The following is a 16,121-nucleotide window of genomic DNA, read 5'->3' on the forward strand; positions in this document are numbered from 1 at the left end:
GCTGATTAGCTCGGCACGCAGGGAGACAGGTCAGAAGAATTCTGCTGAACACAAGGTCCCATGCCGGGCTTCAGCAAGTTACTGTCGGTTTCTGAACATTTGCCAAGATGCCCTCTGTCACTTCTCAGTAGAAACCTCCTGCTGAAAGTCTCCTGGTTGCCTACTGAGTGCAAGGTATTTCTCAGATTGTGACAGAAAGTTTTGTACGGGAAGGAGGAGACTGAGGGAAACATTCCGTATTAAAGCAGTTCTGAAATTCTTCAGAAACTTCCACAACCCATGCTGAAGAGTCTGAACACTAAGTTTGCACCCACAAGGTGCACACTCAAAAAGGATGCTTTACAGCTGCAACTCAAGGCTCGTGTTTCCTACACAGAAAGCATACAATTACAGAACTTCTCATAGGAAGATCAGAAGCAATTCTACAGTATTTAGAATCATGTATCCTTATCTTAGTGAGGAAGTTTTTTTGGGGTTTTGAGGCTTTTGGGTTTTTTTAAAAGACAGTTATTTCATCTACTTCTAAGCTTCTCTAAAATACCACGAAATGGACATACATGTGATTTTACTTAAGTATGCGAAAGTTAAGTTTCTTTAGCATGCCAACAAACATGGAATCATGTCAGAAAAATGGACAATTTATATTAAGTGAGCCACAGAAATCTGAAACTCATTTTCACTCCTACTGAATGTCATTCTCGGTATAAGATGTAAGGATACTTTCAAAATAATAGCAGTAAAAGACAAGCCTGTGTCTGAATAAAATCTCTAGTCATTTTTTACTTCAGTTCTACAAGCAGTAGAGAAAGAGGATCCAAGAATGTTCAAAACTACAGTTACAGTGCCTTTCACAGCTGTGAATGGACCAGCTCTGTTCACTACAATACATTCAATGTTGGGGCAATAAAATTAAAATGCAATCTGATTTCATGCTATTCTTCCACAGCACTGAAACACATAAACCACTGTACACATTACTGTGGTGAAGGAGACCTTAAGACTGTGCTTAGTGCACTCTTTCACTTAATGTCAACTGTTTCAGTCGAGAGCCTCTTGCACTAAGGGCACCAATCATAAGGATTTGGCTCACTGCACAACCCATTTTAAAATTTTTGTCTGTCATCACTTTTATGTATTCCTTTTTTGACTATTTTTTCCTCCCAATTATTAGTCCTTGCAGTTGGTATACATTTTTCTAACTGCTATTTCACTCAGAGAACCTGTTCCTCCATACAGCTGTTCCTCTATGGAATTCATAAAATCATTTAATGTCAGGCAACTTGAACAGTAACCAGAGAAAAGACTATTGCAGCAAAGACCGAACAGAGTTCTAGAGGTGACAGCTCAGTAGCTCGCTTCGCATCAATAATCAAAAGTGCCATGCTGAAGGAGTTTGACACTTCAGACTGAAAACTTCATCAGACATAGAAATAAATACAGTTTTGATTATTACGCATTAAACTTGGACACACTAATATAAAATACTTCCAAATGCTGTAGGAGAGATACTTTTCCCTTTACAAAGGGAAAAAGTCTCCAAAAGCTGTCCACAGCAGGAGAAAATTCTCAGCAAGTATCTTAGTTCCTTTATCCTTAAAGGGTTTTATGACGTGAAGGACAGCTGAAGAAAAATTTTAACTATGCTATCAGAAGGCATCCTACGTCCATTAGCAAAGATGTCTCCTGCCAGTTGTTTTAAGGTTTAGATTTTAGAAACAAAAATATCAATTTGTTTTACTAAAGTTCTTTCATGAACTTAAAAAGAAGAAATAAATTTCTTCTTTGTACAATTTGGCAATTTGTTAGGAAACAAAAGGTATGCATAAAAATAAAAACGTGTTGTTTTCATGCCAATAAAAAAACAGAAATGAAGTTTTCTAAATTCATATTTAAATAATTAAATTTCAGAGCATTAGGAAATAATGGCACTACAATCTCTAATTTGACTTTTATCTAATTACTTCTCACATTCACTTTAAAAAAAATGCCTACACAACAGCAGCCTTCTGTAAGCCAGTAAGAGTGAAATGAATGATTGCAATGAGGAATGAAATCAGAGCACGAAGTTCTTTTCTTACTATAAAACTCTAAAACGCATTAGCTCCTTGAAATATGCAGAAATAGCCTCTGCAAAGAAAGGCACAAAGAACAAAAGGAAGTGCCTGGTTCATGCCTTGGTTTGTGCCAGGTATTTAACCTCAAACAAAAATTTGTACCTTCTACACAGGACAGCACTAGATACGGTAACAATTCAACAACTTGGTGTTATTTCACACTGAAGTTACTGCAACCAGTTCTTCAGGAATTTTACTCAACCTCAGAAGTTATTAGATCTGTGTCAACTTAGAATATCTTGAAATAGTATTGTGGTAGGATAGTAGAAAGTGCAAAATACCATCATATCAAGTATGGTCTTTCAATAACGGAAAGGTTCAAACAACAGCCAAGAGCAGATATGATAAAACCCTTCAGAGATAGAAATAAACCATGTTAACTTTTCAAACTCTGCAGCCCATACAGTACCACACTTAAATAACCAAGGAAGTTAGGGAAGTTAGTTAGGAATCTATTCCAGCACGTTTTTTGTACTTGCTACATATTCTATTCTTACATTTTATAATGCAATATGAAAAACTCCAAGAGATTGCAAGGTCCATCTACAAAGAACAACAAAAACTTTCCTCAAATAATAAGTAACAAATAAAACAAAGCAACAGCCAAAAAAATTCCAAATATCTGTACTCCTGGGAATGTTGTGAAGAGAACACCACAGCTTCACCCGTTTATCTGGCTTTTTGTCCAAGACACTAAGAATACTATGCTGACAGACTTCATAGGTTCATAAAATTGTTTAGGCTGTTAAAGACCTTTAAGATCAAGTCCAACCATTAACCCAGAACTGCCAAGTCCACCACAAAACCATGGCCCTAAGTGTCACATCTCCATGTTGTTTAAACACCTCCAGGGATGGTGACTTCACCACTTCCCTGGGCAGCCTGTTCCAATGCTTGACAACCCTTTCCGAGAAGAAATTTTTCCTAATTTCCAATCTAAACGTCCCCTGGTGCAACTTGAGGCTGTTTCCTCTCATTCTATCAGTTGTTACTTAGAACAGACTGAGTCCCACCTGGCTACACCCTCCTTTGAGGTAGCTGTAGAGAGCAAGAAGGTCTCCCTTGAGCCTCTTTTTCTCCAGGCTAAACAGCACCAGCTCCCTCAGCCACTCCTCACAGGACTTTCTCTCTAGACCGTTCACCTGCTCCACTGCCCTTCTCTGGACACGCTCCAGCACCTCAATGTCTGTCTTGCAGTGAGGGACCCAAAACTGAACACGGGACTTGAGGTGTGTCCTCACCCCTGCTGAGTACAGGGGAAGAGTCACTACCCTGGTCCTGCTGGCCAAACTATTGCTGATTCTGATACAAGCCAGGATGCTTTCTTGGCCACCAGGGCAATGCTGGCTTACGTTAAGCCGGCTGCTGAGCGGCACCCACAGATCCTTTTCCGACAAGTAACTTTCCAGCCATCCTGCCCCCAGCCTGTGGTGCTGCCCAGGGTTGTTGTGGCCCGAGTACAGGACCCGGCACTTGGCCTTGTAGAACCTCTTACAAATGGTCTCAGGCCATTGATCCAGCCTGTCCAAAACCCTCTGCAGGGCCTTCCTACCCTCCAGCAGACCAACACTTTTGCCCAGCTTGCTGCCATCTGCAAACTGACTGAGGGAGCACCCCATTCCCTCATCCTGACCACTGATAAAGATACTAAGCAGAACCAGCCCCAACACTGAGCCCTGGGGAACACCACTTTTAACTGGCCACCAACCAGATTTAACTCCATTCACCACCACTTCTTGGACTCAGCCATCCAGCCAGTTTTTTTACCCAGCAGAGTATATCTGTCTAAGCCACGAGCAGTTTCCCCAGGAGAACGCTGTGGCAAACAGTGTCAAAGGCTTTAGTAAAGTCCATGTAGACAACACTGACAGCATTTTCCTCATCCCTAAGTAGGTCACCTTGTCACAGAAGCCAAGCAAGTCAGTCAAGCAGTCTGCCTATCATAGATCCATGCTGGCTAGATCTGATGCCGGTTGTTCTGTCTATGCTATAACAATCAAGATCATCTGCTCCATGACCTTCCTAAGCACAGAGGTCAACCTGAGGGGCCTGCAGTTCCCTGGATCCTCCTTCCAGCCCTTCATGAAGATGAGCATCAAATTTACTAACCTCCAGTCACCTGGGACCTCCCCAGTTAGCCAGGACTGCTGGTAAATGATTGAAAGTCGCTTTGCTGAGCTTCTTCCCCAGCTCCCTCAGTACCCTTGGGATCCCATCCAGCCCCATAATCTCATCTGTGTTCAAGTGCTGTAGCAAGCTGGATTACAGAGGCTTTGTTCTCCTCCACATGCCTGTCTTCCAGCTCAAGGGGATGGGAGGAACGAGAGAGGAACTAGTCTTACTATTAAAGACTGAAGCAAAGAAGGCATCAAGTACTTCTGCCTTTTCCTCATCCTTTGTCATTATGCTTCCCCCCATATGCAATAAAGGATGGAGATTCTCCTTGGACGTCCTTTTGTTGCTGATGTACTTGCAGAAATATATTTAGTTGTCTTTTACAGCAGTAACCAGATTAAATTTTAGCTGGGCTTTGGCTCTGCATCACTTCACAACATCCACGTAGTCCTCCTGAGTTGCCTGCCCCTCCTTCCACAAGTCACACGCTTTCCTTTTTCTCCTGTCTTCCAGCCAGGCTCTCTGTTGAGCCAGGCCAGTCTCTGCTGCTGGCTCATCTTTCAGCACATGGGGACAGCCTGCTCCTGCACCTTTAAGACTTACTTCTTAAAGGATGTCCTGGACTCCTCTGCCCTTCAGAACTGCCTCCCAACATGAAGAAATGTGGCCATAGTAGGCAAAAGGACACAGGACATGTTCCCAGGGTTCTGCTAACTTAACCATACTAGTAAGTCCACAAATTGCAGTATACCATTAATACATGAAACACACACTGTTCATTTACTAAATTTCAGTGTAATAGCTTATATTTCAACATTAAATGTGCACTATTAATAAAATGAAAAGCAAGCTGTAAAACTAAATACTGTCTTCTGCTGGCTTAACCAGGAACACCAGTGAAAAATAAACCTGGTTAGCAGACCTTCACAGAATTTAGTATGCAGCAAGCAAAATTATTTTTAAGAGAGACATGAAAAGAAAGGGTTTGGTATCACAAAGATTTAAATTTTAAAAATTAAATGGAACTTTGCAGTTAATAAACCATTACATCTGCCAACAATGCATCCCGTGGAACAGAGAATTAGTCTTACTCTTGGAGGCTTTTCTATGTAAACATTAAGCTTCTCATTAAATTTCTTTTACTTTCAGAGGGATAAGAAATTAAGGTTTTTAATTTTGTGAATAGGCACTATATAAAAGTAAATGAGCGTAAGAAATATACATAATTCTGATATTCTTGGATTCTGCTCATGCTTCATATTAAGTAACAAGGAAAGAGGAAATACTGCAAATACCCTTTTTACAGTCTCACTTAAAAAAAAGATAAGCAATCACTGAAGTGCATATATTAGCTAACTTGTAACGAGAAGGCTAATGAGACTGTTAAATTTTAAGTCTAATGATCTTTGTTTTCCTTTGCATTTGAGTGATTGCTTCTTCCAATGTGAGATCAAAGTCTTCACCACATACATGTATTTCCCTTCTGCCTTTAAATCATTCTAAGAGCAAATCACTCAGCAATACACTTAAAATCCTCATTTCTTGCTCAAAATTTATTTGGAGCCAATTCCTCCTGGATTTCAAGCAGAATTCAGAGTGTGAGTCTCCTGACTCTAAAACATGTTCCGTTTCTGAGAAAACAGTTCTTGCTTTCATTTTTTTACATTCTTCTATCCTGGATTTAAGGTACTCTAATTTCATAAGAGCTGGTTACATTTAAATATTTTCTAAGGTATTAAAAGATTCCTTTTCCCATTCCTTGGGGGGCAAGGATGCACAGAAACAGACCTCCTTCCCTTCTGTCTTTCTCAGTACTATTTCAAAAGTCATCACGTTCAACAGAGCAGGACAATAAAGGAAGAGCTGACAGCATCAGGCAGAGCCAGTGCACTGGTAACCACCTCTCCACAGCAGTCCCAGTATTTGGTGAATGTGGTCTAGGTGTGCTCACTCTACTGCAATCCCATTACTCCAGAAAAACCAGACTCACTGTTTTCATACTATGGCTTGAGGAAACAGGTAAGGAAAGAAAGCCCACAAGTTTACATCAAGAGAAATGAGGTATCTAAGAATGCTAAGGGCATCCTCGCGCTTACCAATATCAATGAAGAAAAATGTATTTTATCTAGCAGGTGTTCCTGATTCTCTTTTAGCACAAAGTAAGAGTTGAAGGAAGAGGAACACAATTTCACACATACTGTTTACGGAGGCATCTTGTAAATATATAAATGGGTTAATTATTGTTTAATAATAGATTTTCTATTCCTTTAGAACAGTTGGAACAAACAAAGACAACAGAAAAAAAGAGAAGCAACTGCCTAATGTTGCATAAAATTTATCAGTAAATTGATTAATTCAAACTACCACTATAAATTATCACTAATATTAAGTAAAAAGAACAGCCCCCGAAAAACAAAAACCAAACCAATTTTTCACTTGTTTTAATCATTTTCCAAATAATCCTCATCCCCCACAAAAAACACCCAACACAACAGAAACAACCTCCACACAGAACAATTTGTTAACTGTATCAGTACTACGCATCTAATTGCAAAACTCTTGCCAAATGGACTATATTCAATTGAAATTCTGAAAACATTTTTAAAAAACACATTTTTCTTTCCTAGCTTTAAGAAATATCACTCCTTTGGGAGGAAACATTCTGCTTCTCTGAAGGAAATGTTCACTGTTAACATGCTACTAATCTTGTCTGTCTCCCAGCTAACATTTCTGATCCTCCGATACAAGAAGCAAGAAGGAGTATAGTTAGAAATCTAATTAATTTAAAATAATGACTAAAAATAAGGTCTAAATGGCCATTAAGAACAGAACTAACATAGGCTGGAATTGGAAAGAACTGTAAAATAAATGCAGCTGTTATTTTTCTATTCTTATTAAATTTGTACTTGCAGAATTTAGACTAACAAAAGAAAACTAAAGCTGTTTTAAAAAGCAATAGAATTTAATTAATTTCTCAAGTTATTCTTCTTGAGGAATAATGGAGTTTTTCACTTACCAATTTAGCCTCAGACTGCACTGGCTGTGGGGAGGAAGGCCCTGGGATTCCTGGGATACTAGGCACCATGGTGACAGGTCTAACAAGCTGACCAGATAAAGTATAAAAATGAAGAAAACCTGAGTATGTTATCATAATAGAGAGCATTTGACAGCACTACCCTCTGAAGCCAAAACAGCTATCAAGGTGCTTAAAACTAAGTTCTATGCTGCACTTATGCAAATCTGCTCCACTTTCAAATTAATATAGCATCATGCTTACTTACTGGAACTGCAGCAGGGACATGCACATTAGAATTTGTGATAGATGCAGGAATAGCAACAGGCATGGTTTGTCCATTAGGAAGATGTAACAGCAGAGGAAAAGGACCTGGAACTGGACTGAAAAAGGAATGAACTATATAAAAGAAAACTTATCCAGAGAAGAGAACAAGTTTACACATTATTTTAAATTGGTTTGTTTCTTTACAGGTGTAATGTAATATTTATCTGGAGATCAAAAATATGAACTTAGTGATGTGGAGAACATGGCATTATATCTCACATGTAGTGAAAGTCCAATGTTTCATGTGTAGTAAAGCACCACATTACACCAAAGCATCTCAAATTCATATATTAACTGCAGAAATAGTAACTGAAAGTAAACAAGATTTTCAAATTCTGCAAGAAAACATTTTACTAAGACTTACGTAACTTACACTATTGGTCTGTTAGATGATGGAGCTTGGGTGATAACAGTACTAGAAGTTGGTGATGGTATTGCCTGCTGAATAATAACACTTGAGTCAGAACTCGTAAGCAGTACATTAGGAACCTGCAGCGATGCTGGACGAACTATTGTTGATGTAGGCTGTGCAGTCTGCTGCAGTGACACTTCCTGAGGAAAAATAAAGGTTCATCAGTTTGCAAAATACAATTACAGACCACTAATTCCAACTGTTAAATGAACACAGTTTGATAGAACAAATCAGAATTTTTGTAACATTATGCAAACAGAATCAGTTATAAAATTAAAAACATTCAAAACAAACCCCTCTGGATGAATCATTTAAACCACCAAACTAAAAATCGTTTCAACAACAGTGATTTTAGTTTTATGACAAACCTGGCTCAATTTATGCTAAGGCTACCTACTACTTCTTCTTGCTTCTAATTCAGTTTTGATCAGATTTTTTTTTCCACAAGAAACCCATGGTACTATCAGCACCATCGTGTTTACCCACACTCTGAATAAAGAAAATGTTTTATGGTGTCCTTATGTACATTTCAGTTTCAGTCCATTGTTCTGGATTTAAACAAGAGAAACAAGAAGTTTATAGTTCAGTAAAAACAATAGCAACAACAACAACAAAAAATTTTAAGCCTTTATCTGTAGCTCTCTAACTAGAGTGATAGAAGTACTTGAGTGTTACATTCAGAGCTCTGCAAAATATATGCATATCCTGATGCAGAAAAAATTATTTGAGCACAGAAATTAAACTTTCTCAGGTGCAAATAAAGAGCAGACAGAAATCACTATAGCTCTTAGCTTAGCAACCAGGTAAAGTACATTATCAATTGAACTCTCTATCTGTATTTTCTGTTTCTGAGAACCCAGAAAGGCCTTACTGTAACCAATGCCTTCCTTCTCAGGAGACCCTTGATATTGTCAGACTTCAAATTTACCTTCAGACAGGCTTTTTTCCAAGTTATTCTTTTGACAATGGCTACTGCAATCAGTGACACATAAAATGGCATTCGTAAGGCCAGCAAACTTTAGTTGCTCTGCTGGTAAACCGTAATTCAAAGAGAACATCTCTACACCTGTGTCACACAGGCTGCACTGACTATTATTTCCTTTCAATGAAGCTTAAGTTTTGAAAATTCATCCACAAAGCTGTAAGTAGTAAAGTCTGAGCTCTCCTAGCAGATTGTTTGTCTTTTTATATATTAATGCACAAATGTGTGTGAGCCTCTGAGCAATTAATAGAACTGTAAGTTTGCTGGCAAACTATGGGCTTTACATAAGAAAAGACTTTAGATCAAGAAATTTTCTCCCTCCAAAAGCTCACAGGCTAGATTTGTCATCAGGGTGCACTAGTTCATTCAGGCTTTTTCCCAAGGGACCTGAAAGACTATTTACAGTGAATGAGAGTTCTTGAAGAATAACAGTGAGCTGTGTGGAGGAAAGTGAAATTGTTTTATTATTAATCTGGGGTATAATATCTGAACACTGCACTTAGCATTACAGATGAGCTTTCAGTAAAAAGAAGACAACCAGTACAGAATTGTGGAAACAGAGAGAAAAAAAAAAGCCCAATGCGTATTCTTAGGACAGGATTAAACATTTCTTTGGAAATAAGGAATTTGGTGTAACAGCTTACAGATCTTATTCAAGAGTCACAGGGAAAACATAAATGAGACTGAACTGCCTGACTGTGGGAAATTCAGAATTCAGAACACCAGCTGAATCTGTATGCTAGCATGAACAAGCTGCACAATTCAGGCAACAATCAAAATCATGATGGTTCTTACATGTGAACAAAGACTGCAAGATTATATGTACACTTGATAAAGAATGGACCCTTGGAAGGATTTTTACAGAATCACAGATTGCTTGGAGCTGGAAGTGACCTTTAGAGACCATTCCAGTCCACCCCTCCTGCCTTGCTAACATCTTTCACTAGATCAGGTTGCTCAGAGTCCCAACCAGCCTGCCTCTGAGCACCTTCTAAACCCTGCCTAGAAGTCACTGGCATGTCAGTACCACCTCCTACCTCTGAGTGAGCAGCTGGGATTGATCTCCCAACTGTTGCTGCAACCATGTAACTATGTACAAGTGAGCAAGTCAGCTATGGCATTCTGTGAATACTTCTTTGCTGCTCATAGCAGGAGCTTAATTAATGCATGTTCTAATAAATACAGACTGTAAAACTGGGTCTCTTCCCGGCTTGAACCCCTATTAGAAAAGGGCAAGTTGAAATTTTTAGACACGGTGTTCTACGGAAACCAGACTTCAGCAATAGTCAAAGATTAACATACAAAATTCTGAACTAAATCTAAAATTCTGAAAATGGAAACCTCACATACAATTATTTGTGTTATTAAAGACGGCACTTATTCTTTCTTTACAAGATCAGAAATGATCTTCAGCCACTAAAAAAAGAACATGTTTACTCCTGAGTGTGTTTATACAGCTGAAAAAGTATTTTCAACTTCCTCTTTACACTAACTTGCTCTTTGCTACACTGAAAAATGCATTCAGGTGCCTGTTACTGCAACAACGTGGCAAAAACATAAGCTGCAGATTTAAGAAGTATGGCTTTAAAGGAAATTGGCATTTAAAGAGTATATATAAACAAAACCATAGCCCCACCAGTCTGATGGAAGATTCCAATGGGTCACCAATGCATTGCACTAACGAAGTATAAATTTTGTCTGGAATAAAATACTTTGTAAATATATTCTGCTAAAGAACAAGAAAAATAGAGTTGAATTTGCAATCATAAGATTAAGTGAAAGTGATCTTACCTTTACCTACCTTTCCTTACAGGACAGAAGTTTAAGCCTACCCAAAGGTACTAGACTTACTAAAAGGACTTCAACTCCTATATTCTCGAAACTAAAACCCACTGAACTGGAAATTACAGAACAAGATAGTTACTTTAAGTGTTCTCAGATGTGCATATTCGCAAGTATTTTCTATCTAAAAGCAAATTTCATGCAATAGCTTTCTAATGCTACCAAAAATACACAGAATTCTTTATACAGAAATATAGAGGGCCAGAACTAATACTGTATTTGATTATGACTGTAAGAAAACAACTGGTTTTAAAGTAATTAAATTAGGCAATTAGCTACTTGGCAACGACTAAGCAACTGCTAAAACTCTGTTGAGGGTCACCCTTTTAAAGTACTGTTAATAAACAACTACAATGTTTGAAAGCTCTTATTACTATTTTAAGGCTTAAAGACTTTCTTCCAATGATATCTTGGTCTATTCAAAGCAGAGTATCAGCTCTTACTGAAGCCCAATAGAATTCATGGAACTCTTGGAAAAGAATTAAGCATACCTTTTTTAAGAGTCTCCAAGAAATTCTTTTGACAACTACAAGGAAAATTAGAACTGCCTTGCACATACATTAATAGCGTGTAATCACTAAAGGCTACTAAAGTCGAAATGGTTACAGTGGCACATATATTTTAAAACCAGCTATACCCTAAAAAAAACCCCTTCTTGCCTTCAATACATCTGTAGAAGGAGAATACAAAAATCTAACTGAGCAACACTCTGCTCACATTTCTCAACTTCTGCAGGTCCTGTTCAGCTGTACACTCCAAGCAGCACCCTCAGCCTTGTTCAGCTTGTCTCTACAATCACACATCAGAACAGCATTGAGCAGCAGCACCGTTACAGTGACACACCGGAATTACATCATCACTGATACAAGTTTATAAATACTGCCAAGCATTGAGATATAATTTTCACTTGTAATGATGCTAATGAGATACTGAACCACTATTGTAAGAAGACAGTAATATTACCTTCTGCCAAAATTAGATTACTTGGAATAAGTACTTGCAGCAAAAAAATAAACTAACCTCTGAAATAAAGAAGACTTAAGATTTGGACTATGATTCACTTAATCCAAGCAGGTCTTTACATATATCCCTTTAAAACACTTTTACTATTTTTGAGACTGCATGATTGCCTTGATTACCCATGATTACTCATCCTTGCTAACTAATGAAACTCAGAAAAGCTTAGTAAAGACAAATCTGAATTGAAACTCTCTTCAACTTCTGTCACACACTTTAGGTTGTTCTTACAGCAGCCTCTCTCCCACAGAGGTTTCAAGACCAGACTGTGCAAAGCACTGAGTAACTTGGTCTGATCTCAGAAGTAACCCTGGCTTTGAGCAGAAAGTTGGACCAGGAAATCCTGCAGTCCCTTCCAATCTGAATTACCTGTGATCCTAAAAGGTCCTGCTGATCTCTGGGAGTAAGGCAGCTAAGCCCCTCATACACAGACTGCCCACTGAAGATGTACATAAAGACTGACCAGAGCAATCTCAGTGCTTTATTATGGTCTGCTCCTAATGTTTTTATTTATTGAATACTAGAAATAATTAATTCACTAACATTGCTTCATTTTCTGTACTTCAAGAGAACTTCACAAGATGAAAACACTGCAAGTCACATAATGAAGTGATCATTGCTAATGATAATGCAAAAACATGAATAAAGAGGCCTTTTAGTCTTTTCTAAGACAGCATAGATCTTAAATTTTATTTCCTTTCTGGCTTTACTGGATGCAAAGAAATAATTCTAGTGAACAAAGCTAACTGAAGAACTGAACAAGTAACCTATATATCCACTGGAATGTGGCAAATGAAAACTCTTTTCCTTTCAACCAGCTAAGTAGTGTGACTATCACCATATACAATAAATTTACTGATCATCAGAAAAGTCAAAAAATAAATTCCAAAAAGAGAAAAAGAAGGTTTCTGACCTTTTCGTCATTGGTAGTAGACTCTGGATGAGGTAAAGGACTATCTTGGTGAGTTGTCTCTACAACTGAAGGTTCTTCAATTTTATTTCTTATAATTGGTGTTGCAAGAGGAGACAGATCTAGAGGCATCTATGAGCAACAATGTAAAACAAAATTAGTCAATGTTTAAAAAATTCAACTGAGCAAGAAAATGTAAGTAACTGAAGAGAAATATCAGCCCATTATGACACAGAGGTGCTGATGTTTGAAAGATCTTGATGCAGATGCATTACCAGTCAAGACTATTTTACCAGCACCTACATGAACACCAATCTTCAGTACTATCAATGTCTTTCAACACCAAGGTCAGACTAAGTATTTTCTTCTTGCGAATTAAAAACATTCCTAAACTTTTCCATTTCCAAGAATCACAAGAAAATTATAGCTGCAGAACTGTGCCACAGTTAAAAAATTACAGCTAAAATAAGGTATTTTATTGTGTATATTATTATACCTCATGCCACAAAGCACAAAATCCTAACTACATTTTCAAACTGAGAAAGTTAGTAGAGACAAATAATTTCAAGCTTATTGCAGCTAATAATTATTGAAAAAGCAAATTTTATACTACAACACAGGTAAAGTTCACTAGGACATCTGAAATGCCCCAAAGAAATTGAGCTACAAAAGTACTTAATACCATGGATTTGAAAGCCTATATTCCGGTCTAGTCTGCTATCCAAATACTTTTGGAAGACATTTCCCCCAAAGAAGTTTTTCCAAACGTTCTTTTTTTCAATTAAATTCCTAGTTTTCCTGTGCAATATATTACTAATAGACAGGGAAGACTCTAAGAAGTGGAATCTCTTCTCATATCACAAGTAACTATGAAATATTACAGAAAAAAACTCAATTACAATCCCCTAGAAAATGTGCTATTATGGAATATTTTTCCACACTTTGCCATTATTGTTTATGTATATAAATCATCCAGAGATAAGGCAGGACTGTGTTTTATCTTGTAACACAGAGGGCAGCTTGGAAAATTAGTATCAATTAAAGAAACAGATAAAATATTTAAAATAATTTGCAATACATATAACTGCCTCCAAGACAGTCATGAATGATACAGAAAATACAGACTTGGTAAATGAAAAATTGGTTTTTCCATATGTCATGTTATAAAAACTGCCAGCATACAGCAACTAAAAAAAGTAAACTTATAAATACATTATTTGATACAGTTGTTACAAAGCAAGGGTGAGGCTTGGTCAGGAATGGATAATAATCCATCCTATTCACAAGTACCTCTCAAAATCTTTACTGAAACAAAGAAAATGAAGCTACCGATTTTGAAGAACTTATATAAATGAGTATAAACCCATGTTTTTAATCACTACCTATGGAAGTCACCCAGATAATCAACTAAAGACAAAATTATTCAAAGGGGACATTGAACAAAATTTTTTATTTGCAGAAGTATTTAAATGTTTAGGTTCTTAACCAGTTATGACTGGGAAGCACTGAAATAAATAACAAGAATAACACTTTAATGTATGGCAAGTTCCTCACAAAAACATGAAGTTGCTAAACAGATATAGTTCAAGTTTTTCTTATATTTCAATCTGTACATTAAAAAATAAGTAGATCTTTATGTTGTAATCAATAATTTCTAGGCAAATGTGATTTCAACATATAGTGAATATAATAATAACCAAATTACTGACACTTCTTTAAATTTAGTCAGTACTTAATTGTCATTATTATGATGATTGATTCTTAGAGTAACATCAGTATTTTAAAACTAATCAAAAGGATCAGTGTTCGCATACTATTGTTTTCACATGGGTTTTTCTTTCTGCTAAAAACTCTTTACTTTTCAGACCTCTTTCTTCCTTATTCAAGACCTAATGAAATTTCAATCAAAACTAGTGGTTAACTTCAACAGACATGGACTAGACACTTATATGATTAGGACAATGTGTCCCATTGTCAATGCTGACTATGCAAAATGAATCAGCTAAACTAACCTTCAGAAGAATAATCATAGGTTTGTATTCTCTACATAGAACACATATAAGCAGTTAACATGATTATTGCTATAGTTTAGAAGGCAACATATAAATCCAAAGTTTGCTTTTTCAATGGAATTTCAGATTTAAAAAGGTAGAACCTCTGAGGAAAAAAAAGTTTCGAACATACTTTCTTAATGTCATCTTCAGAAGCCTTTTTAAACTCATTTTCAAAAGGACTTGCTAATTCATTGAATAAGCCCACTTCTTCACAGTTCTTCAAGAAACGAGTTGGTGTTGGTGTCTGATCTGAAATGAAGTGGATAAACCCCCCCCAATTTTAGTTTTACAATACCATTTATGAACCTGCTTGTTGCAAATATTTTTCAGAACACAAACAAACAGAAAGAGACGAGGTGGTGGGGACCCCTCGGGCTCTGTTCTGCCCTGCGGGGAGGCAGCCAGAGGCAAACTCCACCTGCTGGAGACAAGCACCTGGAGCCTGCAAACCACCAAGCCCCTGACAATTCTGGCAGGGAATCACAGCATTTCTTCTGTGTCTGTGAACCACAGGGAGCTATTCTCCAGTGCACAGCAGAACACTTCAATGAGCAAGGAGACTCTGTTTGCAAATAAAGATAACGACTACATGAAGGCTTTTATTTAAAAAAACAAATGAGAAAACTGCATAGCTCAAAGGCAGTTTGCTTCTGTCTTTTCATAATTTGACAACAGTAGTGATTACTTCCAAGTACATGGAACTTCCAAAGGCAAGTAAAGTGTGACTCTGTACACAAGATTGCACTGGCTTCTCTGATGCCTCTATATCAAGCTGGAATCATAAGACTTCTAGCATCTGGGTGACTATTCCATGAAGTAGTTTCAAAACCATCTTTATATAAAATTTCTGTTAGTATACAAATTTGCCTTATTTCACTCTTATTATCAGGTTAAAATCAACCAGACTTCCCACAAAGTTACTTGCATTTAAAATATTGTAAAGTGGTATGATTGTCTGAACTTTGTAATGTAGCATGGTGTTTACAACAATTCCTACACTGGAATGTGGCTGCACAGAGACACTGTCATGGTTTCATTTTTAAACACCTGATTATTTGAAAGGTCTCTTTTCTTATGGTGTAATTGACAAGGAGCAGATTTAGAATTTTAAAATTTGTAACTGCTAGTTCAAGAGCAATCTTTTTTTTATCTGCTCATTGTAACAAATTAGCCACTTACAAGGAAAAAAAAAAATCAGAAAATGTCTGAAAGTCTTTGTGAAATTCATTTAGGCTGCTCTACCACTGAAAAAAAACCCAGACTGACTGTAACTACAGAAACTTAGCACATGCCATCTTCATTAAAAAACTCTCAAATATATAATGCAATCAATCA

General features: G+C 37.2%; 1 protein-coding gene across 9 annotated transcripts in view; it reads right to left on the reverse strand.

Annotated features, from left to right (window-relative positions):
• The window catches only part of ATF2 (activating transcription factor 2), a 50,713-nt gene that overhangs the window by 21,418 nt on the left and 13,174 nt on the right, over positions 1-16,121 (reverse strand). For 7 of the 9 annotated variants that reach the window (XM_042041525.1, XM_042041529.1, XM_042041526.1 and 4 more), the window contains 5 exons: positions 14,917-15,035; positions 12,736-12,864; positions 7,943-8,121; positions 7,511-7,625; positions 7,246-7,332 (listed from right to left, as the gene is read on the reverse strand). In XM_042041525.1, the coding sequence (XP_041897459.1) occupies positions 7,246-7,332; positions 7,511-7,625; positions 7,943-8,121; positions 12,736-12,864; positions 14,917-15,035 (629 nt within the window). The remainder of the gene's footprint in view (positions 1-7,245; positions 7,333-7,510; positions 7,626-7,942; positions 8,122-12,735; positions 12,865-14,916; positions 15,036-16,121) is intronic. The other 2 variants (XM_042041531.1, XM_042041533.1) reach the window with 2 other exon arrangements.

This window comes from Corvus kubaryi, unplaced genomic scaffold, assembly GCF_017639235.1.
Source record: "Corvus kubaryi isolate FWS band 111438036 unplaced genomic scaffold, C.kubaryi_AGA036_p1.0 37396, whole genome shotgun sequence".
NCBI lineage: Eukaryota > Metazoa > Chordata > Aves > Passeriformes > Corvidae > Corvus > Corvus kubaryi.